Source organism: Ornithorhynchus anatinus, chromosome 13 (assembly GCF_004115215.2).
Source record: "Ornithorhynchus anatinus isolate Pmale09 chromosome 13, mOrnAna1.pri.v4, whole genome shotgun sequence".
Taxonomy (NCBI): Eukaryota; Metazoa; Chordata; class Mammalia; order Monotremata; family Ornithorhynchidae; genus Ornithorhynchus; species Ornithorhynchus anatinus.
In genome coordinates this window covers 24,328,775-24,351,456 of record NC_041740.1, presented here as the reverse complement: position 1 = coordinate 24,351,456, position 22,682 = coordinate 24,328,775, and the positions used below count along the sequence as shown (strand labels likewise).

Genomic DNA, 22,682 nt, shown 5'->3' with positions numbered 1-22,682 from the left:
TGTATCCGGCCCAGCGCTTAGCACAGGGCCTGGCACACGAGGCGCACAGTGAACGGGGAGATGCCGAAGGCCCAAGGGCGGCGGTTGGAAGGCGGCGGGGCGCGCGCCCGCGGAGCCCGTGACCCTGCCCAGACCACGTGACCCGGGACCACGCCGCCGGCTGGCTCGGCGCCAAGCGCCCCGGACCGTACCATTCCCCTCCCGGGGGGGACGCGGACTGAGAGGGATGGAAGCGTCCGTCGCCCCCCCCCCCCACGCTCCCGCGATGGGCGCGACCCCGGGCCGGATGGGTGAGGGAGGCCCGGGCTACTTACCGCCGGGGCTTTTAGCGGCGGTTCGGCGGCGACGGGGCGGAGCTGGGTCGGAGCGAAGCGCTGACGGCCCGCGGGAGCCGGCGGCCGCGGGGCCTGGGGGTGGGGCCGGCGCGCAGCCCGCGCCCCGCCCCCCCGGCGCCCGGGCGCATGCGCCGGGCTCCGCGCAGCCGCAGTCCCCACCAGGCCTGGGCCCCACGGCGGCCCGCTTCATTCATTCATCCGTCCATTCATTCATTCGTTCCGTCGTAGGTAATAGTATTTATTGAGCGCTTACTATGTGCAGAGCACTGTACTAAGCGCTCGGGAAGCCCAATTCGGCAAGATAGAGACCGTCCCTGCTCAACAACGGGCTCACAGCCTACAGCTGACTGTGGGCCAGTCACTTCACTTCTCTGGGCCTCAGTTCCCTCATCTGTAAAATGGGGATGAAGACTGTGAGCCCCACCTGGGACAACCTCATTCCCCTGTATCTACCCCAGCGCTTAGAACAGTGCTCAGCCCGTAGTAAGCGCTTAACCAATACCAACATGATTATTATTACTTGGCGCGTTTCCACCGAGGGCTGGGCCTGCGTCAACCAACTCTCCCAAACGCTCAGGACAATGCTCTGCACATAGGAAGCGCTCGATAAAACCGTGGACTGATCGATTAATTCTCGATTTACTCCTTCTCTATTACTCTATTTCTTTTTATATATATCAGCGTGGCTCAGTGGCTGGAGCCCGAGCTGGGGAGTCGGAAGTCATGGGTTCGAATCCCAGCTCCGCCCCTAGTCAGCTGCGTGACTTTGGGCAAGTCACTTCACTTCTCTGTGCCTCAGTTACCTCATCTGCTAAAGGGGGATGAAGACTGTGAGCTCCACGTGGGACAACCTGATGATCTTGTATCTCCCCAGCGCATAGAACAGTGCTTTGCACATAGTGAGTGCTTAACAAATGCCATCATTATTATTATTATCTATGATTCTATTTATCTTGGTGGTATTGATGCCTGACTACGTGTTTTGTTCTGCTGACTCTCTCCCCCTCTTTTAGACTGTGAGCCCACTGTTGGGCAGGGATTGTCTCTGTTGCCAAATTATACATTCCAAGCGCTTAGTACAGTGCTCTGCACACAATAAGTGCTCAATAAATACGATTGAATGAGTGAATGAATAATTCATTGTCCTGACCTCTTAGACTGTGAACTCTTTGTGGGAAAAGCAGCGTGGCCTAGGGGGGAGAGGTCGGGTCTCTGACCTCTGACTCCTAAACCTGGGGTCTTTCCACTGAGCCCCGCTGACTTCTCCCATACACTAGGGACATACTATAATAAGATAATGTAATATATTAATGTAACCCATTACATTATTACATGTAACCTATGACATTGTTAAATATAAACCTAAACATTGTTAAATATAACATGGTTAAACAATGTTAAATATAATAATACCTATAACATTGTTATAGTAAATATAAGAATGCTCACTTGTATATATTTTTATCACCCTATTTATTTTGTTAATGAGGTGCACATCCCCTTGACTCTATCGTGATTATGTTGTCTTGTTTTTGTCTGTGTCCCCCGATTAGACTGTGAGCCCATCGTTGCGCGGGGACGGTCTCTGTTGCCGAATCGTCCATTCCAAGCGCTTAGTCCAGTGTTCTGCACAGAGTAAACGCTCAATAAATACTATTGAATAAATGCATGCATTGTTATAGGTATTATTCCGGATATGTACATATAGCTGTACCTATACACAAGTGCTATACCATTATTGTCGTAGCGATGATGTGACATTATTATTATGCGTGTGGCTCAGAAGCAGTGTGGCTCAGTGGAAAGAGCCCGGACTTGGGAGTCAGAGGTCGTGGGTTCGAATCCAGTCTCTGCCACTCGTCAGCTGCATGACTGTGGGCAAGTCACTTCGCTGGGCCTCAGTTCCCTCCTCTGTAAAATGGGGATTACCTGTGAGCCTCCCGTGGGACAACCTGATGACCCTGCATCTACCCCAGCTATTCTAGGCCCAACACTGTTAATAATAATAATGATGGTGATGGTATCTGGGAAGCACTTACTATGTGCCAAGCATTATTCTGAGTGCAGGGGTGAAGCAGCGTTGCTCAGTGGAAAGAGCACGGGCTTTGGAATCAGGGCTCATGAGTTCGAATCCCAGCTCTGCCACTTGTCGGCTGTGTGACTGTGGGCAAGTCACTTAACTTCTCTGTGCCTCAGTTCCCTCATCTGTCAAATGGGGATTAAGACTGTGAGCCCCACGTGGGACAACCTGATTCCCCTATGTCTACCCCAGCGCTTAGAACAGTGCTCGGCACATAGTAAGCGCTTAACAAATACCAACATTATTAGAGAAGCAGCGTGGCTCAGTGGAAAGAGCACGGGCTTTGGAGTCAGAGGTCATGAGTTCGAATCCCGGCTCTGCCACTTGTCAGCTGTGTGACTGTGGGCAAGTCACTTAACTTCTCTGGGCCTCAGTTCCCTCATCTGTAAAATGGGGATTAAGACTGTGAGCCCCACGTGGGACAACCTGATTCCCCTATGTCTACCCCAGCGCTTAGAACAGTGCTCGGCACATAGTAAGCGCTTAACAAATACCAACATTATTAGAGAAGCAGCGTGGCTCAGTGGAAAGAGCACGGGCTTTGGAGTCAGAGGTCATGAGTTCGAATCCCGGCTCTGCCACTTGTCAGCTGTGTGACTTTGGGCAAGTCACTTCCCTTCTCTGTGCCTCGGTTACCTCATCAGTAAAATGGGGTGAAAACTGTGAGCCTCACGTGGGACAACCTGATGACCCTGTATCTACCCCAGCGCTTAGAACAGTGCTCTGCACATAGTAAGCGCTTAACAAATACCAACATTATTATTAATAAAAATGATATTGGTTGAGCTCTTATTATATGCCCCGCACTGGCATATACAAATACCGACATTATTATGAGTGTTAATTACGGGCGCGCCAAGGGGGTGGCTCCCGCGGAGCGGTCCTCCACCGGAGGGGGGCGCCTGCTCGCGGCGCCGCTGTGGCAGGAGGCGGAAGTGACCATAGAGACGAGGGGAAGGGGCCGGAGCCCCGCTGTCCCCTGACCTCTGACCCCGGGAGGGCCGCGCCCGCCGCAGGCCGGGGCGTCGACATCCACACTCTGTCCGTCCGGGAGGGCACTTCTTCCCCCCCGCGATCGCCGTCGGAGCCCGGGGAGGGGGGAGGGTCCTCGGCCGGGTGACCCTGGGCCGGTCCCTGCCCTCCGCCGGGCCTCGGTGACCCCATCGGTCAAAGGGGGGGGGGGGACACCGGGAGCCCCCCCGGGACGGCCCGATCACCTTCTGCCTCCCCCAGCCCGCGGAACGCTGCTTCGCACACAGTAAGCGCTTCCAGATACCATCACCATTATTATTATTATTAAACAGTGCTGGGCATATAAGAGCTTAACAAACATCATTCTTATTATGCATCTACCTCTGTGCTCAGAATAATGCTTGGCTCATAGTAAGCGCTTCCCAGATACCATCACCATTATTATTAACAGTGCGGGGTATATATTAAGAGCTTAACAAATATTATTCTTATGCACCTCCCCCGGCACTCAGAACGCTGCTTGGCATATAGTAAGCGCTTCCCAGATACCGTCACCATTACTATTAACAGTACTGGGCATCTAATAAGAGCTTAACAAATATCATTTGTGTTATGCATCTACCCCAGTGCTTAGAGCAGTGCTTGGCACATAGCACTTAACAAATAATATTATTATTATGTATCTAAGCGCTTACAGCAATGCTTGTTACATAGTACTCGCTTTAACAAACAAACAGAAAACAACCAAATAAACAGGCATCGATATATACATCAAAAGCATTATTATTAAGTGCTTACTATGTGTCAGGTGTGGCTTAGTGGAAAGAGCCCGGGTTTGGGATTCAGAGCACCTGGCATCTAATCCTGGCTCTGCCACTCATCAGCTGTGTGACCTGGGGCAAGTCACTTCCCTGGGCCTCAGTGACCTGATCTGCAAAATGGGATTCAGACTGTGAGCCCCATGTGGGACCACCTGATTACCTTGTATCTACCCCAGCGTGGCTCAGTGGAAATAGCCCGAGCTTGGGAGTCAGACGTCATGGCTTTGAATAACGGCTCTGCCACTTGTCAGCTGTGTAACGATGGGCAAGTCACTTAACTTCTCTGGGCCTAAATTCCCTCATCTGTAAAATGGGGATTAACTGGGAGCTTCACGTGGGACAACTTGATTACCCTGTATCTACCTCAGCGCTTAGAACAGTGCTCTGCACATAGCGCTTAACAAATGCCAGCATTATTACCCCAGCGCTTAGAACAGTGCTTGTCCCATAATAAGGTCTTAAAAAATGCCATTCTTATTATTAATCTTAGAAGCAAATCGAGTTGGTCACAGTCCCTGTCCCTCGTGGGGCTCACGGTCTCAATCCAGAGAGGTGAAATGACTTGCCCAAGGTCACCCAGCAGACGCGTGGCAGAGTGGGGTTAGAACTCATGACCACTTTCTCCTTCATATAATTCCACGGGTCCCGGGAGTCAGGACCCCTGGCTTCTCGGCCCACCTCCGCCCTTTACCCCGCTGGGTGACCTTGGGCAGGTAGCTCCACTTCTCTGGGCCTCTGTTCCTTCTTCAGCAAAATGGGGATTTAATACTTGTTCCGGACTGTGAGCCCCCGTGGGCCCCGATGAACTTAGATCTACCCCAGTGCTTAGAACAGTACTTAAAAGCCGGTATTGTCTGCCGTTTTGCTCCTAGTTGCATTTTATTCATTAATTAATCTTATCAGTGCCTCCCCACCCAGACTGCTAGTTCCTTCTGGGCAGCAATTGTCTCTCTTTATTGCTATATTATACCTTCCCAAGCGTTTAGTCGAGTGCTCTGCACACAGCACTCAATAAATACTACTGAATGAATGAAACTACTCCATTTCATTCACTTGTTATTTTGATGTTATAGTGCAGAGTGATATAAAAGGCCTAAAAAGAGGATTCTGGTAATAAATAATTGTATGACAATTATAAGTAAGGTGTATTTAAGATGTCTTTGCATTCTTACAGGTGATGTAAATATGGCAGCTCTTGATACTGGAAAAGAGCAAATCAACAAAGATCCAGACAGCTGTGATATCCCTTTTTATGTTTCTGAATTTGTTGAAAGAGAAGTTGGAAATGATCTTAAGTCTTTAAAGAAACTTAGCAAACTCATTGAACAGCTGTCAGAAAGCAAAGCACATTTAGAAGAACAGGCAAGTATTAAACTAGTCCATTTCATTCTCGTGTTATTTTGGTGTTATAGTGCAGATTGGTACAATATAAGAGTTGCATAAAGAGGATTCTGATCATAAATAATGTTATATTACCATTTTAAGGTGTAGTGTCTGCTCACGTGAATCACTTATACTAAGGACACGCTTTATAAATATTTTAGGATGCTTTACACATTTTAAATGATTCCTCATACTCTTTTGACTTTGTGAAGTGCTTTCAGGCGAAGACATTTCACAGCACCCAAATCCCTCTAAATCAGTTTTGTATTCCGTTGTTCCTCCCCGTCACGCATACCCCTTCTTATGACAGCATGTCCTCAATTCAAGGGTGCAAGTGAGTAGAAGTAGGTGAACGGTGCTTGGGGGGAGCCCTCCAAAAAAAAAAAAGGCCGGTGATTACAACTGCAGCATTCTGTTAATCACTCAATCAGTGGTATTTATTAGCTCGTTGTGGGCAGGGAATATGTCTGCCAACTCTGTTGTATTATACACTCTCAAGTTCTATGTAGTGCTCTGTAAGTGCTCAGTGCCTTGGACATTGTAAATGCTTAAGTACTGTTATTGTTATTATTGTTATTGATTGAACACTTACTGTGTGGAGAGCACTGTACTATACACTTGATGTGGTAAAAGACCTGGGTTCTACACCTGGCTCGACCACTTGTCTGCTGTGTGACCCTGGGCTAGTCACTTCACCTCTCCGGGCCTCAGTTCCCTCATCTGTAAAATGGGGATGACAAATGGGAGCCCCACGTGGGACATGGACTCTGTCCAACCTGCTTATCTTCTATCTACTCCAGCGATTGGTACAGTGCCTGGCACTTTAACAAATTCCATTTAAAAAAAAATTTTTTTTAATCAGGTTCAGGCCAGGAGGGGCCCTGTGGAGATGAGACCCCTGTCACCATGGTCTGTGCTGGTGACCTTCATTCATTCATTTCTATTTATTGAGCACCTCCTGGGTGCAAAGCACTGTACTAAGCTCTCGGGAGAGTACGATACAACAACAGGTGACACCTTCCCTGCCCACAACGAGCTGACGGGGAGGGGCAGCTGCTCCGACAAGTGGTAGAATAGCTATCCTAAGCCGCTCTGCTGTGCCCACCTTGTTAGGAGGTTCCTTCTCTTTTAGTGCCCCTCAGACCATGTTTGCACCTTATCAGGGTTTTTTTTTTTAGAGGAAGCAATGTAGAATTTTAGTGTTAGAATGGAAAGCTCATTCCAAGCACTTAGTACAGTGATCTGCACATAGTAAGCGCTCAATAAATTCTCCTGAATGAATGTAGCTCATAGCAATTAGTGTCTGCTTATGGAGGTTGCGAACCTGCTGGGAGCATGGCGTAGCGCATAGAGCCCGGCCCTGGGAGTCAGAAGGTCATGGGTTCCAATCCCGGATCCCGCCACTTGTCTGTTGTGTGGCCTTGGGCAAGTTGCTTCACTTTCCTGTGCCTCAGTTACCTCATCTATAAAATGGGGATTTGAGGGAGGGCAGGCATTCGAGGCCAGAGGGATGACATGGGCCCAGGGTCGGCAGTGAGATAGATGAGATCGAGGGACAGTGAGAAGGTTAACATTAGAGAAGGAAAGTATGTGGGCTGGGTTATAGTAGGAGAGTAGCGAGGTGAGGTAGGAGGGGGCAAGGTGATGGAGTGTTTTAAACATATAATGATTATTTAATATAATTATAAATATATTTTATAATATTTTTATTATGATAAAATGTTATATTTTATAATATTATAATTATAAAGATATTCTAATGAGGCTTTAAAAGGTCCAAATCCTAATTCATCAAAATCTATGAAATGTATGTCCCCTGAACTGCTTTTGTTTCATAAAATCAGGTCCTTACAATTTCATCTGAAGTTCCCAAAAGAATTCAGAATGCCTTGCAGAAGGCTGAAGACTCAGAGACATTTCTCAATCGACTTTTGGAGCAAGAAACTATTGTGGTCGGTTCAATCAACAAACACTTATCATCAGCTCAGCCGCTGATGGAGGAGCTCGGGGAACTGATAGGCCAAATCGAAGAAATCCAACGGCACCTGGCTTACCTGAAGTGGATTTCACAAATCGAAGACCTAAGGTAAAATGGGTTTTGGTGAACACCTAATTATCTTTTTTTTTTCCTTCCAGGCTTCTGTCTACAAGAAGCCCTGGGGTGGCAGGGGTGGGGGTGGTGGCCGGGGGAAAATGAGGAACAGTCAGGCTAATTAGGTAATAATTAGATTATAAAAATGTAATTCTTCTCGACAAGTGGTTGAGATCACAGTAAATGAAAAGGAAGGAAAGCTTTGAAAGGAGCTTTATTTGCATTTGAAAGACCCCGTGCTCCACCTGGCTACACTTGGGGTTTCCTCTGTGGGAACGGGGGTGGTAGCTGTGACTGATTATCAGTCAATCAATGGTACTTACTGATTGCTTCCTATGTGCTTTACTGTGCTCTTGGGAGAGTACAATTCCACAGAATTAGATACGTTCCCTGCCCCTGAGGAGCTTCCAGTCTAGAGGGATTTGAGTGGCCAGGGACTCCCGGGGATTGAGGCTGAGGTGATCTGAGCTGCTGCTATTGCTGTGGACAAATTAGAAAGCAGCTGAGGGTGGCAGGGGTGAGAGGGGTGGAGGAGGCAGGGACGCTCCTGAATTGGGAGCAGGGTAGAAAGCATAGGTGATTCCCCGCCCCCTCAGCCTGACCCAGCTCTAACTTTCACTTCCTCCTCCCTCCTGCCTCCCCTCCGGGCCTGGGAGCCAGAGGACCTGAGTTCTAATCTCGGCTCCGCCACATGTCTGCCCGGTGACCTTGGGCAATCTCCGTCACTTCTCTGGGCCTCAGTTCCTTCATCTGGAAAATGGGGATTCAGACTGTGAGCCCCAAGTGGGACAGGGACTGTGTCCGACCCGACTACCTTATTGTCTACCCCAGTGCTTAGAACGGTGCTTGGCATGTAGTAAGCGCTTAACAAATACCATGACAATAATAATCACTATTATTATTAGAAAGGATGGTTGGTCACACCACCATCTTTTCAGTCACAACCAGAGAGAGCCCTTCATCCGAACGATCGTCTTTGGACTCGGAGATGGCCGTATCCGTGACTAATTCATTTTGCTTTGTTTTATGTGCCTTGGGCAAGTCATTTCACTTCTCTGGGCTTCACTTACCTCATCTGTAAAATGGGGGTTAAGACTGTGAACCCCATGCGGGACAGGGACTGTGCCCAACCTGCTAAATTTGTATCTACCCAGCATTTAGAACAGTGCCTAATTATTATTATTATTACAGTGATCACATCCAGCAATATCTGATGACCAATAATGTGCCAGAGGCAGCTACCGCTCTGGTATCCATGGCAGAATTAGACATTAAGCTTCAGTTGTCGTCCTGCACTCATCTTCGGACTTTCATAAGGTCTACGGTTCAGTTCTGGCATAAGATCCTCAAAGACAAACTTACCAGGTAGGAAAAGCCGTTTGGAGGTCGGGGAGGGGTTGGGAGGAAAGGGATCGGGTTCCTGGAAAGGCGCCTCCGTTGGAATGTTCTGTTTCAGCGATTTTGAGGAGATCCTCGCTCAGCTGCACTGGCCATTCGTCAGCCCTCCCCAGGCTCAGTCTGCCAGCCTAGGCCGCACCACCGCTGCTCCAGACCTATACGGTAGCTTGGAGGTGTTGTTTTGTCAGCTTCTGAAATTGCAAACCCCGTATCCTTTTGTAATAAACACATTTTGGAATTTTTTATATTATTTTTTAGAGAAAGTTTAGTGGCAGAGAGAAACGAATGGAGAGCAAACCTTTCAAAAAATATGCAGCCTTTTAGTGGAACTATAAACCGAGTCACTTCCCTCCTCTGGGCCTCAGAACCTTCTGACTGCCAGGCCCATGTTCTGTCCACTAGGCCACAGTGCTTTTCTTTTTCCCAGTCCCACGCCCTGACCACTCCACTCCATTGCCTCATTCTTGCGTGCGTCCCCTTTGTGCTGTTTTGAAGGCCGGTTAAATCGCCCAGAAGGTGGTTATTGTTTTAGAATGTCTCTTTACCGGAATTATCATTATTGACTAGAGTCATCAGGTTCGTCTTTCTTTTTTAAAGAATTGAATACTTTAATGAGTATTTTGATGTTTCATTTTCCGGGGGCGGGGGAAAAATTGCCAATGTGAATCTTCTATGCCGGAAGATTCGACAGGTGAATAGTGTAGATTTTTGCGCCCTTTACCTTGACTAGCAAACCCCAGCGATGAATTGCTAACGGAGCCGAAACGACTCCCAGAGAAGTATTCTCTCCCCACCACCCCCATGGTCCTCCTTCCAATCCAGCTCATGGTGACGCCCCTCCAGAAGAGGTTCAAGTATCACTTCAGTGGAAACCGACAGACCAATGTTATCAGCAAGGTGTCCGTGGGGTCATTTTGGGTGGCGTTTCTGTTTGTGACTTGGATGGTTCACATCTCTCCCTGCCACTTGCCTAAGATCATTCCTTTGCCGGCATTCCCCTTGCAGGTTTTAAAATAATAATTACGCTTCTTGTTAAGCACTTATTAGGTGCCAAGCACTGTTCTAAGCACTGGGGAAGAAGGTAAGCTGAGTTTGGGGTCTTGCTTTTCGCAGAGGGCTGCCCTGCTGCTTCTCAGAAATGTTAGGGGAGTGATTTCCCCTTTACTTTCATCTCCAATTTAGAGAACTTGGGCTAGGTTTTGGAAGAAGTTGGTGACACTGGAAACTTTAGTTAGCATAAACTCAACCTGCTATATGCATATATATGATACTATATGTATATATTCATATATATGTATATGAATTTGTAATATAGTGTGTGTTTTTATATATATATACACACATATATTTGTATAGCAACATTAAGTGTTTGTGTTTCATATTTGGTAAGTAGTCTGTCTTTCTAAAATGTCATTACAGAAACGGGGATGTGAGTATTGACATTCCCGAGAATGTTGGCAGGTATTTTAGGACTTAAAACAGTAGACTGAGCGTGCTGAAACCAGATTTTTATTCCTCTCCCTGCCACTGGTTTGCAGCAAACCAACCTGTTTCTCAGTTTCATCCATTGAAAGGTATTTGGGTGGGCAGTAGGGCTCAGATGTTAGTCACCAGGGTCATCACTGCCTACAAAATACCCTGATTAGCTCGAGGAGGCTTTCTTCTCTCCTTGCTTTTCTCTGGTGGTTGTAGACATCCAGCAAGAGTAGCCATCTGTCTCTCCTTTCACCAGAGGACAGCATCATCTTTAGATGTTCTTGCTTCTAGACTTTGGCTAAAATTGCACCCTGCCCCTTTTCCCCCAACTATTGTCTTTAAAGGATCAGAGTGGTCTAGGGGTAGAGCACAAGCTTGGGAGTTAGACCTGGGTTCTAATCCTGGCTCTCCTCTTTGCCTGCTGCATGACCTTGGGGGGGCTACTTCACTTCTTTGTGCCTTTCTTTCCTCACCTGTAAGCTCACTGGAGGCAGGGAACATGTCTACCAACTATGTTGTCTCATCCTCTCCCAAACGCTCAGTACAGTACACACTCAGCAAATGCCATCGATTGGTTAATGAATTGGACCCCTAGGACACCGGGCATCTCGGCCCCTGGGAGGCAGAGAGGAGTGGGTGGAATGGTCAGGACCCCCGATATGAGGGACGGCCAAGACTCCCTCTCTGCTCCTCGTTCTGGGACTGCTCTCTGGGGGCAGGGCAGGGCAAGCCCTCCAATTTGGGAGGCCGGAAACTGCCAAGAACCTTGGGTTTTACCTCATGACTAACTTCCATCTTCCCCTCAGCCCGAATGGTACCTGACTCAGGTACTGATGTGGATCGGAAACCACGCTAAGTTTCTGGATGAGAAAATCCAACCGATATTAGACAGAGCAGGCTCACCAGTGAACGCTAGGGTAAGAAGACCATCGCCAACCCCTCCGGTCGGCCCATGGGGACGTAGCTGCGGCCGGCTCGGTGTTCACCCGGAGGACGTCCTTGTCTTTCAGCTTGAATTTTCTCGGGCGCTGATGATGTTGGTTCTGGAGAAGCTAGCCGCCGACATCCCCTGCGTCCTGTACGACGACAACCTCTTCTGCCATCTGGTGGATGAGGTGCTCCTGTTTGAGCGGGAGCTCCACAGTGCTCACGGCTACCTCAGCACCTTGCCGGGCTGTATGCACATTCTCTCCGAGGAATCCTGTTTCCAGAGATGGCTGACGGTGGAAAGAAAATGTAAGTATCTTGTGAATATTGTTGCCTGGCCCCTTCGGAGCATGACTCGCTGCCATCGGAATTCGCCACCCATCCCTCGCCCAGGTCCCTCCTCGGTCTAAGCCAGACACCCCACTGTCTCCGCCTTCGAAGCCTCATGAAGATCACATCTCCTCCAAGGGGCCTTTTGTTATAATTGTTAAGCACTTATTATGTGTCAGGCACCGTTCTAAGCACTAGGTATCAAAACCAAAATTCATCATCGGTCTGAGTTAGGAAGGTGTGACATGTAAAGAGCTGAACTTTTTTTGTGTGTGTGTGTTTCAGTTGCTCTTCAAAAGATGGATTCCATGCTTTCGTCTGAAGCGGCTTGGGTCTCCCAATATAAGGATATTACCGATGTCGACGAAATGAAGGTTCCAGACTGTGCAGAAACTTTCATGACGCTGCTCCTTGTTATGACGGGTAAAAATGAGATTTCAGAGGTGGTTTCCTTTTAAAATACGTTGTTTGCGGTATTGAGGAAACTCGATTTATTTCAGATTTCATAGTACCAAAGCTGTGATTATGGAGATGTGAAAGAGTTAAAACCTGGAATGCTTACAAAGTTTCAGTTTCAGCCAAGGTCATTCTATTCTGCCTCACATAGTCTTTGATCACGATCAGGTTTATATCTGTAAAAACTCTTTTGGAAGCTGTTTTCTAAGTCAAATTGATAATTCAAGTGAGAATTTTGTTTAATTGGAATTAGGATTAGCAGTCTCTGAAGCACAGATAAGGAGTCCCTTCACTTTGTCATTGACAAATCTAAGCCATTGGATGTACGGTCATCTGGGCAGACCGATCATGTATCCTCAGACTGTAGCTATTGGTAGATTGTAAGATCCCAGTGGGCAAAAAACTTGCCTACCAATTGTTATATTGCACTCTCCCAGGCACTGTTCTGCACACAGTGAGTGCTCATTAAATATGATTATCTCAGTCCTTGAGTTAGCCTAGACTTTAGGGGAAGAAGAATGAATAAGCGCTTAGAACAGTGCTCTGCACATCAGAAGCGCTCAGTAAAAATCAGTGATTGATTGAATAGCATAAATCTTCCAGGTAATTTTGAATGGAACCGGGGAGAAAATGAGATACTGTGAAAACTCTACTCTTTCCGCTTCCAGCCGTTTTGCTAAAGGTGATTCGGGAATAGCTGTGGATTTTAAACTGTAGGGTGCCAAACTGCCTGAAAAGGGGGACAGAAAATGAATGGCAAGTCTGAAGCCAGGCTGAGAGTCCTCCTCCTTTCTCCGCAGACCGATATAAGAGCCTCCCTACCGCCTCTAGAAAGCTCCAGTTCCTGGAGCTGCAGAAAGACCTGGTTGATGACTTCAGGATACGGCTGACTCAGGTGATGAAGGAAGAATCCAGAGCAGCCCTCGCCTTCCGCTACTGTGCAATCCTCAACGCCGTCAACTACATCGCCACGATCCTCGCCGACTGGGCTGACAATGTTGTGAGTTGATTTTTTTCTCTCTCGGTCCCCTTAACTTTACATTCATCCTTTCATACTTCTGCGTGCACGTCGCGTATTTCTCGGAAGAGGAAGAAAGCAGAGAAGCAGCGTGGCCTAGTGGATAGAGCAAGGGCCTGGAAGTCAAAAAGACCTGGGTTCTAATACCAGTTTTGCCACTTGTCTGTTGTGTGATTTTGGGAAAGTCGCTTCTCCGGGCCTGAGTTCCCTCATTTGGAAAATAGGGGTTAAGAGGGACAGGGACTGTGTCCAACCTGGGTAAGTCGGTCATACTTATTGAATGCTTACTATGTGAAGAGCACTGTAACAAGTGCTTAGGAGAGTACACTATAACAAGAAACAGACTCATTCCCTGCCCACAATGAGCTTACAGTCTAGAGGGATTAACGTGCGTCTCCCCTGCGCTTAGTACAGTGCCCGGCACATAGTAAGCACTTAATAAATACCATAGGAAAAAAAACCAGTCTGCAGGTCATGTGCCTTAGCAGAAGGAACAGAGGCAGCTTTTCTTTTCCTTATCTACAGGCCCCCTTAGTCAACCATAGTTATTGAGCGCTTGTTCTGCACAGAGTAAGTGCTTAATAAATATGATTGAATGAATGAGAGTACAATATAACAGACACATTCCCTGTGCACATGAGTTTCCAGTCTCCAGAAACCCCCTCCCGTTGCCATCCATCCCTGGAAGACACTTGGTTTCCTGCCGAGGGGTCCTATTAGTTTGTTCATCCCTGAGCCAGAGGCGGCGTTTAAAAAACATTTCAGAGCCCGATTTTTCAGCCTGCTCTTAACAGATCCCACACGGATCTGGCACAGAAAGGGGAGCTTCTAAGCGTGACCTAACTAAGGGCTGCCCAGAGAATGCATCCAGCCAGCAGATGCTTCCGGGAAGCATCATCTGATTCTTGGGGAATAAATGACTGTTAGCTACTGAGCTGAATCTGTAACGAGGGGGCAGCTTTTCACTCCGTCGTTGTTCTGCTCCCATTCGAGCCAGCCCTCACTCAGCACTGACAGACCACGAGGCTTGCTTGTGGCAGGTAATCCTCAGTGAAGAGACACCCCCCCACACACACCCTTCTTTGCTTTAGATGAGAAAGAAGATCATCTTCTCTGGGTTCATACATCAGGTTAGCCGGGAATTTGACTGGTAGACACCTGACAGGCAAAATTATTTGCTCGCCGTGGGATGGCCTTGGGGTTTGGCTTTTCATTCTGTTGAGGGTTTGTCAGAAAGTTATGTAAACCGAAAGCCACTAATAATAATTGTGGCATTTGTTAAGTGCTTACTATGTGCCAGGCACTGTACTGAGAGATGAAGTAGATACAAGGTAATCAGATTGGATACAGAGTGGATCAGATTGGATACAGGCCCTGCCCCACGTGGAACTTAGTTTTAATCCTCATTTTACAGATGAGATCACTGAGGCACAGAGAAGTGAAGTGACTTGTCGAAAGTCACGCAGCAGACAAGTGGCGGAGCCGGGATTCGAGCCCAGGCCCTTCTGACTCCTGGCCGGTGCTCTATTGCTCTATCCACTAGGTCGCTCTGCTTCTCAAACGACCCCCACAGAAGATCCAGGGTACATTATTTCCCAGCCAGAGAAGCGTCCTTTAAAAAAAAAAATACATAGCAGCCTTTCTATCAGACCATATGCTATTCTGAGCTGTTGGAGAAAAATGGAAATGACAGCGACAGGACTGAAAATGGGTGGCCCAGGAACCTCGTTTCAGATTCGGTTATCTCTCCTTTTCCACTTGCCAATATTGTTGAAAGGTTAAAAAAAGAAATGATCTTCAAGCATTTTCCCCTATTTTGGGCATCAAAATCCCTGAGACAAGAGCCCTTCTCGGGGGTCGAGCAATGTGAATATGAGCATAACTGCCCCCCATTTGTTCTTCCCCTGTCCGTCTCAGTTCTTCTTGCAGCTTCAGCAGGCTGCGTTGGAAGTGTGTGCCGACAGTAACGCCCTCAGCAAACTGCAGCTGGGTCAGCTGGCCTCCATGGAAAGTTCTGTCTTCGATGACATGATAAACCTCTTGGAGCGTTTGAAACAGGACATGTTGGCCCGACAAGTAGACCATGTCTTTCGGGAGGTCAAAGAAGCAGCCAAATTGTACAAAAAAGAAAGGTGAGGCCTCGGGATTGCCACCTCCTGGCGATCGCTGAATAGTCCTCCGCTCTTCCAGGACCGTTCTGGATTGAGCACACACGACAGTCAGCCGGGGTAGCCCAGGAGGCCAGGTCAGAGGCAGTGTTGCCTAGTGGCTAGAACACAGTCCTGGGAGTCAGAAGGACCTAGGTTCTAATCCTGGCTCCATCACCTGTCTGCTGTGTGACCCCGGGGAAGTCACTTTCACGTCTCTGGGCCTCAGTTCCCTCATCTGCAAAATGGGGATTGACTGGGGGGCCTCATGTGGGACAGGGACTGAACCCACCCTGATTAGCTTCTGTCTATTCCAGCACTCAGAATAGTGCCTGGCACAGAGTAGGCGCTTAACAAATACCATAAAAACAAAAAAGAAGACACAGTCCCACGGGTGCTCCTGGTGCCAGGCACAGCACCCAGACTAGGACACGGATTGTCCGTGACATCACGTTCTTCCAAAACATAAATGCTGCGTTCTTAGAGGACCAACTATCCCAACGTCATTGGAAATGTTTTCACATATTAAAATTTGGAGAGCAGACTCACCACTAATTTCTCCATAAATGTGTTCTGGAGTGGGAGCATGGCCTAGTGGACAGAGCACGGGCCTAGGAGGCAGAAGGTCATGGGTTCTGATCCCGGATCCGCCATGTGTCTGCTGTGTGACCTGGGGCAAGTCACTTTACTTCTCTGGGCTTCAGTTACCTCATCTGTAAAATGGGGATTGAGACTGGTAGCCCTACGTGGGCCAAGGGACCGCATCTGACCCGATTTGTTTCTATCCTCCCCAGCGCGAGCTTAATAAATACTATAATTATTATTATCATTAGTATTTTGGCACTGACCAATCTCCAGGCTTGAAGCCGCCGTGCAGAAAGAGCCATTTCCAACGAAAATCTTGTTCCTCCCTGACGTGCGTGTTGTGAATAATAATGTTGGTATTTAAGCGCTTACTATGTGCAGAGCACTATTCTAAGCACTGGGGTAGATACAGGGTCATCAGGTTGTCCCACGTGAGGCTCACAGTTAATCCCTATTTTACAGATGAGGTAACTGAGACACAGAGAAGTTGTGACTTGCCCACAGTCACACAGCTGACAAGTGGCAGAGCCGGGAGTCGAACCCATGGCCTCTGACTCCGAAGCCCAGGCTCTTTCCACTGAACCACGCTGCTTCCGCTGTGAAAGGGACCCATGGTTCACACAGATATGGTTCTTTTTCTGGTCTGTTGTAGTGTACTCTCCAAGCGCTCAGTATAGTGCTTTATACACATGAAGCGCTCAATAAAGACCATTGATGATCCGGGCTCAGGGCCGAGGGCATCAGACTACTAAATCTCGACGGTTCTCAGAGCGCAGATGCATTTCCCGGGGGGAAGTGGGAGCTCGAAGGGACTAATGGCCCGGACATTTTCAGCCCCTTTCCTCTGTCGCCGCTCTTTGCAGGTGGCTCTCGCTGCCGTCTCAGAGCGAGCAGGCCGGATTGTCCCTGTCCAGCTCGGCCTGTCCTCTGCTGCTGACCCTGAGAGACCACCTCCTGCAGCTGGAGCAGCAGCTCTGTTATGCTCTCTTCAAAATTTCCTGGCAGATGCTCGTGGAGAAGTTGGATGTCTTCATCTACCAAGAAGTACGTACGGGAAGGCTCGGGTCCTGGGCTGCAATCCGACCGTCAGTGGTACTTACTGAGCACTTATTGAGGACAGGGCACTGTGCTGAGCACTTGGGAGAGAGCAGAACAACAGAGTTGAAAGATACGTTCCCTCTAGACTGTAAGCTCGGTGTAGGCAAGGAACGTGTCTATCGACTCTATATACAGGGAGGTGGTGAGGCCTAGTGGAAAGAGTACAGGCCTGGGAGTCGGAGGACTTGGGTTCATTCATTCAGTCATGTTTATTGAGCACTTACTATGTGCAGAGCACTGTACAGCAAAAAACTGACACATTCCTTGCTCACAACGAGCTGACAGTCTAGAGGTTCTAATCCTGGCTCTGCCAAATGTCTGCTGTGGGACCCTGGGGAAGTCGCTTGACTTCTCTGGGCCTCAGTTCCCTCATCTGTAAATTGGGGATTAAGAATGTGGGGACAGGGACTGTGTCCAACCCGACTACCTTGTATCTGCCCCACACTTAGAACAGTGCTCCATACACAGGAAGCGCTTGATAGGTGCCACGGATGGCGATGCCTTCCCTGCCCACGATGAACCTAGAGGGGGAGGCGGACATTAAAATAATTACAGCGGGGTCATATAGTAGAAGGTAAGGGTATTTATGCAAGCGCTGTGGGCCCAGGGAGAGTTTCAGAGGGTTTAAGGGGTTCACGCAGGTCTCAGCTGAGGGCCCAATTGCTCTTGTTTCCCCAGGTTATTCTGGCAAATCACTTCAATGAAGGCGGAGCAGCCCAACTGCAGTTTGACATGACTCGGAATCTCTTCCCTTTATTCTCCCACCACTGCAAGAGACCAGAAAACTATTTCAAGCAGTAAGCAAATTTGTCTTCTTTCAGAAGTAAAGGTTAAAAAGCAAGTGGGTTGAAATGAAAGAACTCCTGGAAAACTATCTTTAAAGGGTTGCCGGGTTTAGAAGTCTGTTGGCCAGTTGAGGTATGATTTTGAGGGGACGGAATGCTGGGATTAAGAAGGTATTTAGGCTCCGGACTTTGCCTAGCGTTTTATTTTCCAATGTGCTGTCAAAACTCTCAAGAACCTCCAGTGGCGGACCAACCACCTCCGCATCTAACAGAAGCTTTAAAGCCTTCAATCATCCCTCCTACCTCACTTCATTGATTTTTCTACTCCAGCCCAGCCCACACACTCTGCTCCTCTAGCGCCAGCTTATTCACTGTGCCCCAATCTCATCTATCTCACTGCCAACCCCTTTCCCATGTCCTCCCCCTAGCCTGGAACTCCCTCTCCCTCCGTATCTGCCAGACCATCACTCTCCCCTCCTTCAAAGCATTACTAAGGTCACATCTCCAAGAGGCCTTCCCCAATTAAAGCCCTCTTTTCCCCTGCACACTCTCCCTTCCGCATCACCTTGGTGCTTCAATCTGTGACCTCTGGACGCTTGATATTCCTTCGCCCCACCCCCATCCCGAGAGTATTGATGTATATATCTTTAAATTACGTATTATAGTATTTTTTCATATTAATACCTATCTCCCCCTCTAGACCGTACGCTCGTCAATGGCAAGGAGAGCGTCTGCTAATTCTGTTGTATTGGACTCTCCCAAGTGCTTCATACAGTGCTCTACATATAATAAGTTCTCAATAAATAGTTGATTGAAAGGAAAATGAGGCGGGTTTTTGCCACCGAATAAACTGCTGTCTGGAGAGAACCAAAGCACCACACTGTTCTGTCCATCTCAATCAATCGTATTTATGGAACGCTTTCTGTGTGCAAAGCACTGTAATAAGGGCTTGGGAGAGCACAGTGTAACAGAGTTGGTAGACATGTTCCTTGCCTAAAAGGAGCTTACAGCCTAGAAGAGGAGACAGACAATGCAAATAAATAAACTACAGATATGTACCGAAGTGCTGTGGGGCTGGGTGGGTGATGAATATAAAGGAAGCGAATCGGCGATGCAGAGGGAATAGGGAAGACAGGAAATGAGGGCTTAGTCAGGGGAGGCCTCTTGGAGGGAGGTGTGCCTTCAATAAGACTTTGAAGAGAGGAGAGAGTAATTACGTTGGATATGAAGAGAGAGGGTGTTCCAGAGCAGAGGCAGGATGTGGGTACAGTGAGAAGGTTGGCATTAGAGGAACGGAATGTACGGGCTGGGTTGGAGTAGAAGAGTAGCGAAGTGAGAGAGGAGGGGGCAAGGTGATGGACTGCATTAAAGCCAATGGTGAGGAGTTTTTGTTGGATGGGAGGTGGATGGGCAACCACTGGAGGTTCTTGAGAAGTGGAGAGACATGGACTGAACGTTTCTGTTAGAAAACCGTTCTCAAGCAGCCTGCTCCCCTGCTGCTTCTGGAAATATTAAAAAAAAAGAGGCCTGGGCTCTCGGCGCAAGGAGGAGGGAGGGTAAAAGAGAATGGGTGACCGAGGAGATGAGCATCGCACCCAGCGGGTGGAGAGGATGGATTGAGTACTAAAAGGTTTTTCCGGTCTTTTGATTCCACTTGTAAGAAGTCGTCTTGGGTGTCAGAGCCCCATCCGTCTTAAAGTGAGCAGCGTAGATTATGTCAAGTTGCAGAATGGTTCAGCTGGGAGCTTTTCTCTTCACCGGTGAGAGCATTTAAAAATGAATCAGATTTCATGTGCCTGGAAAGGAAACGGCCCTTAGGGGAGAAAAGTCCGTTCCGTCTGAAGCGTTCATCACACTTAGACCCCTGTTAGGGGAAAATGACAAAGAAGGTTTTCCCAACACCGTTCCATGCGTGGTGCTTTGCGTTACTGCTTGATCTCTTCCTAATTGCAGAATGCAGAATTTCAGTGGAGAGACTGTCAGTATGTTCAGTGACTCTCCTGAAGTTACAGAGGAAGTCAGAGGTAGAATGGGAAGCCACGTTCCAAGAAGGTCGATTTGATTTGCTCGATTCAGCTGCCCTGCGGCCAACTCAGTAGCTTGAACTTTTAGTCTTTGGTCTTTTAGTCTTTTAGTCACATCTAAACCAAGCCAGCAGAATGCTGCCTAAGAATATCCTGGTTTTTTTTCTTACATTCATTCAGTTATATTTATGGAGCGCTTAATGTGTGCAGAGCACTGTACTAAGCACTTGGAAATTACAATTCAGCAATAAATGGAGACAGTCCCTGCCCACAAAGGGCTCACAGTCTAGAATGGGGGAGACAGACATCAAAACAAGTAAACAGGTATCAGTAGCATCAATATAAATAGAATTATAGATATATACACATCATCAGTATAAATAAATAGAATTACCCTTGGTCGCGGACGGTCACGTTCCTGCCAGGGCATTGAGGGCAGCAGACCAGCCAGCCGTGGTGCGGCACACACTGCGATGTTACCCGAGGGGGTCTTTTTAAACCCCTGAAGTGAGCTTTCCGCAGGAGTAGCTGAACTGTTCAGAAGAATGGTCCCACATCCCCTCCGAAGTCAGCGAAGCGTGAGGGCTCAGTTTTACCCACCTGGGTTTGTCAGAGTTCGACTGCTTAAATAATAATAATTATAATGACGGTATTTGTTAAGGGCTTACTATGTGCCAAGCACTGTTCTAAGCACTGGGGGAGATACAAGGTAATAAGGTGGTCCCACGTGGAGCTCTCAGTTTTAATCCCCATTTTACAGATGAGGGAACTGAGGCCCAGAGAAGTGAAGTGACTTGACCAAAGTCACACAGCTGAGAAGTGACAGAGCCTGGATTAGAACCCACAATCTCTGACTCACAAGCCCGGGCTCTTTCCACTACGTCGCGCTGCTTCTCCAGCAAGGCAGGGACCCACCTAGGCCATGAAGCGAGTGAATGCACTATGTCAGACTGGGTTGTGGGTTTTTTTTCAGGTGTCTCTTACCTGCTGCTCTAAAACAAGTGGGGAGGTGGGGCATAAAGGAACTGTTCTTCGTTGAGACCAAGGCACCTCACAGAAGGATGGTGCGTGTGGTTGGCAGGCGGCCTTAACTTTAGTATTATTGTTGCTACTGTGAAGGTATGTGTTAAGCACCATTCTGAGCGCTGGGGTAGATAGTTCAGCAGGTATTAAATAGCATAATAAGGCCTAGCGGAGGAAAGGTGCACAGATGGTTTCTCCAGAGCGAACGGTGCGACGTGACGCACACCACGTTCCCCTCCATACTGCCAGCTTGTCGGGGTGGATGCCGGGAACGTGCCTACCAACTCTGTTGCCTTGTACTCCCCCAACCGCTTAGTGCAGTCCCCCGCACACAGTATGCGCTCAGTAAATATGACGGATTGACTGAAGCAGGGTCGTGGCCCCCCTCTTGACTTTTCCCATCTTTTCTCTTGGACAGCATCAAAGAGGCCTGCATTATCCTCAATCTGAATGTCGGCTCTGCCCTCCTGCTGAAAGACGTGCTCCAGTCCTCCTCAGAGGAGTCCACGGCCTCAGCGGCCTTAAACGAAGTTGGGGTCTATAAATTAGCACCACAGGATGTGGAGATTTTGTTAAATCTGAGGACAAACTGGCCAAATATGGGGAAATAATCCCATGTTCTTGATTTCTGATTTATTTTTCTTTGCATAAAAGGAAAGACAAACTGGGGTCCAAATTAAAGGATTTCCTGAAATCTCTGCACAAATTCATAACTGCAATTTAGTAAAATGCCGGAAGTGAATTTTACGCTAATCCTGTTTGAGGTTTTAACACTTATGTATCCCATTTTGAATTAAATTGTTTCATATCTTGCTTTCTCTTGCCAACCTTTTTTAACTCAACTTGTATGATCTCTTTGGTTTTCTTCTCACTTAGAAGTTAATGAAAAATGTAGCGGAAGCGCACTTAAATGGTAGCTAATTTTATACTCTCCGGGCAAATCTCACTGTAAGATGAGATGGGTTATAGATACTTTCTACTTAAAACCAAATGACTTCTGGTGTTCTTTAGGTTAACTGATAAAAGTTGCCAGGACATTTCTAGCAACACCCCCCTGGCCAAAAACAAACCCTGAAAACTAATTTACAAAAAGATTTTTTTACAAAAACATAGGTCTGCCCTAACATTGAAGCTAAATGGATTCCCCTCAATGAGTTGCTGTACTGGTGGAGAGAGGTGATGGGATTTGTTAAGGGCTTAGTATGTGTAAAGCACTATTCTAAGCGGTGGGGTAGAAACAAGCTAATCAGGTTGGACTCAGTCCCTGTCCCACATAGGGCTCCTAGTCTTAATCCCCACTTTACAGATGAGGTAACTGAGGTGCAGAGAAATGAAGTGACTTGCCCAAGGTCACACAGCAGACAAATGGTAAAGCCGGGATTGTTCTAACTCTTGACTCCTAGGTCTGTGCTCATTCTCCTAGGACACATTCCCTTGCATGCTCTTGGCATAAATGCTCCTTGCAAAATAAGCCCAGGGTGACAATAACAGTCACAATGTCATGCAAAGATTTTGGACTTAGTTAAAGCCCTTGACAGTTACTGTTTCCGCAGAAGGATTTAGAAAATGAATCTGAGCCTGCTTTCCAACTGGCTGTATGTTCTTTTGGTAAAAAGCTATTTTAACGTATGCACTCAAAGCTGCTCAGAGAAGCAGCGTGGCCTAGTAGATTGAGCATGGACCTGGGAGGCAGAACTTGAGTTCTAATTCCAGCTCACCACTTTTCTTCTGG

General features: G+C 47.8%; 2 protein-coding genes across 2 annotated transcripts in view; one reads left to right on the top strand and one right to left on the bottom strand.

Annotated features, from left to right (window-relative positions):
* PUS7 (pseudouridine synthase 7) overlaps positions 1–403 on the bottom strand; it is a 32,462-nt gene extending 32,059 nt beyond the window's left edge. The window contains exon 1 of the mRNA XM_039913951.1: positions 315–403. The gene's annotated coding sequence lies outside the window, so the exon portion shown is untranslated. The remainder of the gene's footprint in view (positions 1–314) is intronic.
* Positions 404–3,575: 3,172 nt separating this feature from the next.
* RINT1 (RAD50 interactor 1) lies at positions 3,576–21,764 on the top strand. The gene is made up of 14 exons (XM_029078038.2): positions 3,576–3,673; positions 5,383–5,570; positions 7,436–7,677; positions 8,875–9,048; positions 9,140–9,289; positions 9,822–9,978; positions 11,364–11,474; positions 11,568–11,793; positions 12,100–12,237; positions 13,071–13,270; positions 15,206–15,420; positions 16,884–17,064; positions 17,797–17,915; positions 21,369–21,764. The coding sequence occupies exons 2-14, from the start codon at positions 5,394–5,396 to the stop codon at positions 21,559–21,561; spliced, it is 2,283 nt and encodes a 760-aa protein (XP_028933871.1). The 5' UTR covers positions 3,576–3,673; positions 5,383–5,393; the 3' UTR covers positions 21,562–21,764.
* Positions 21,765–22,682: the final 918 nt, after the last annotated feature.

What these genes read in the sequence shown, in the direction of transcription:
- RINT1 (XM_029078038.2), top strand. Translation starts at nt 5,394, where the DNA reads ATGGCAGCTCTTGATACTGGAAAAGAGCAAATCAACAAAGATCCAGAC. An exon ending in AAGCACATTTAGAAGAACAG is followed by an intron (nt 5,571 to 7,435) that starts GCAAGTATTAAA and finishes TCATAAAATCAG; the next exon opens with GTCCTTACAATTTCATCTGA. An exon ending in ATGTCTTCATCTACCAAGAA is followed by an intron (nt 17,065 to 17,796) that starts GTACGTACGGGA and finishes TTGTTTCCCCAG; the next exon opens with GTTATTCTGGCAAATCACTT.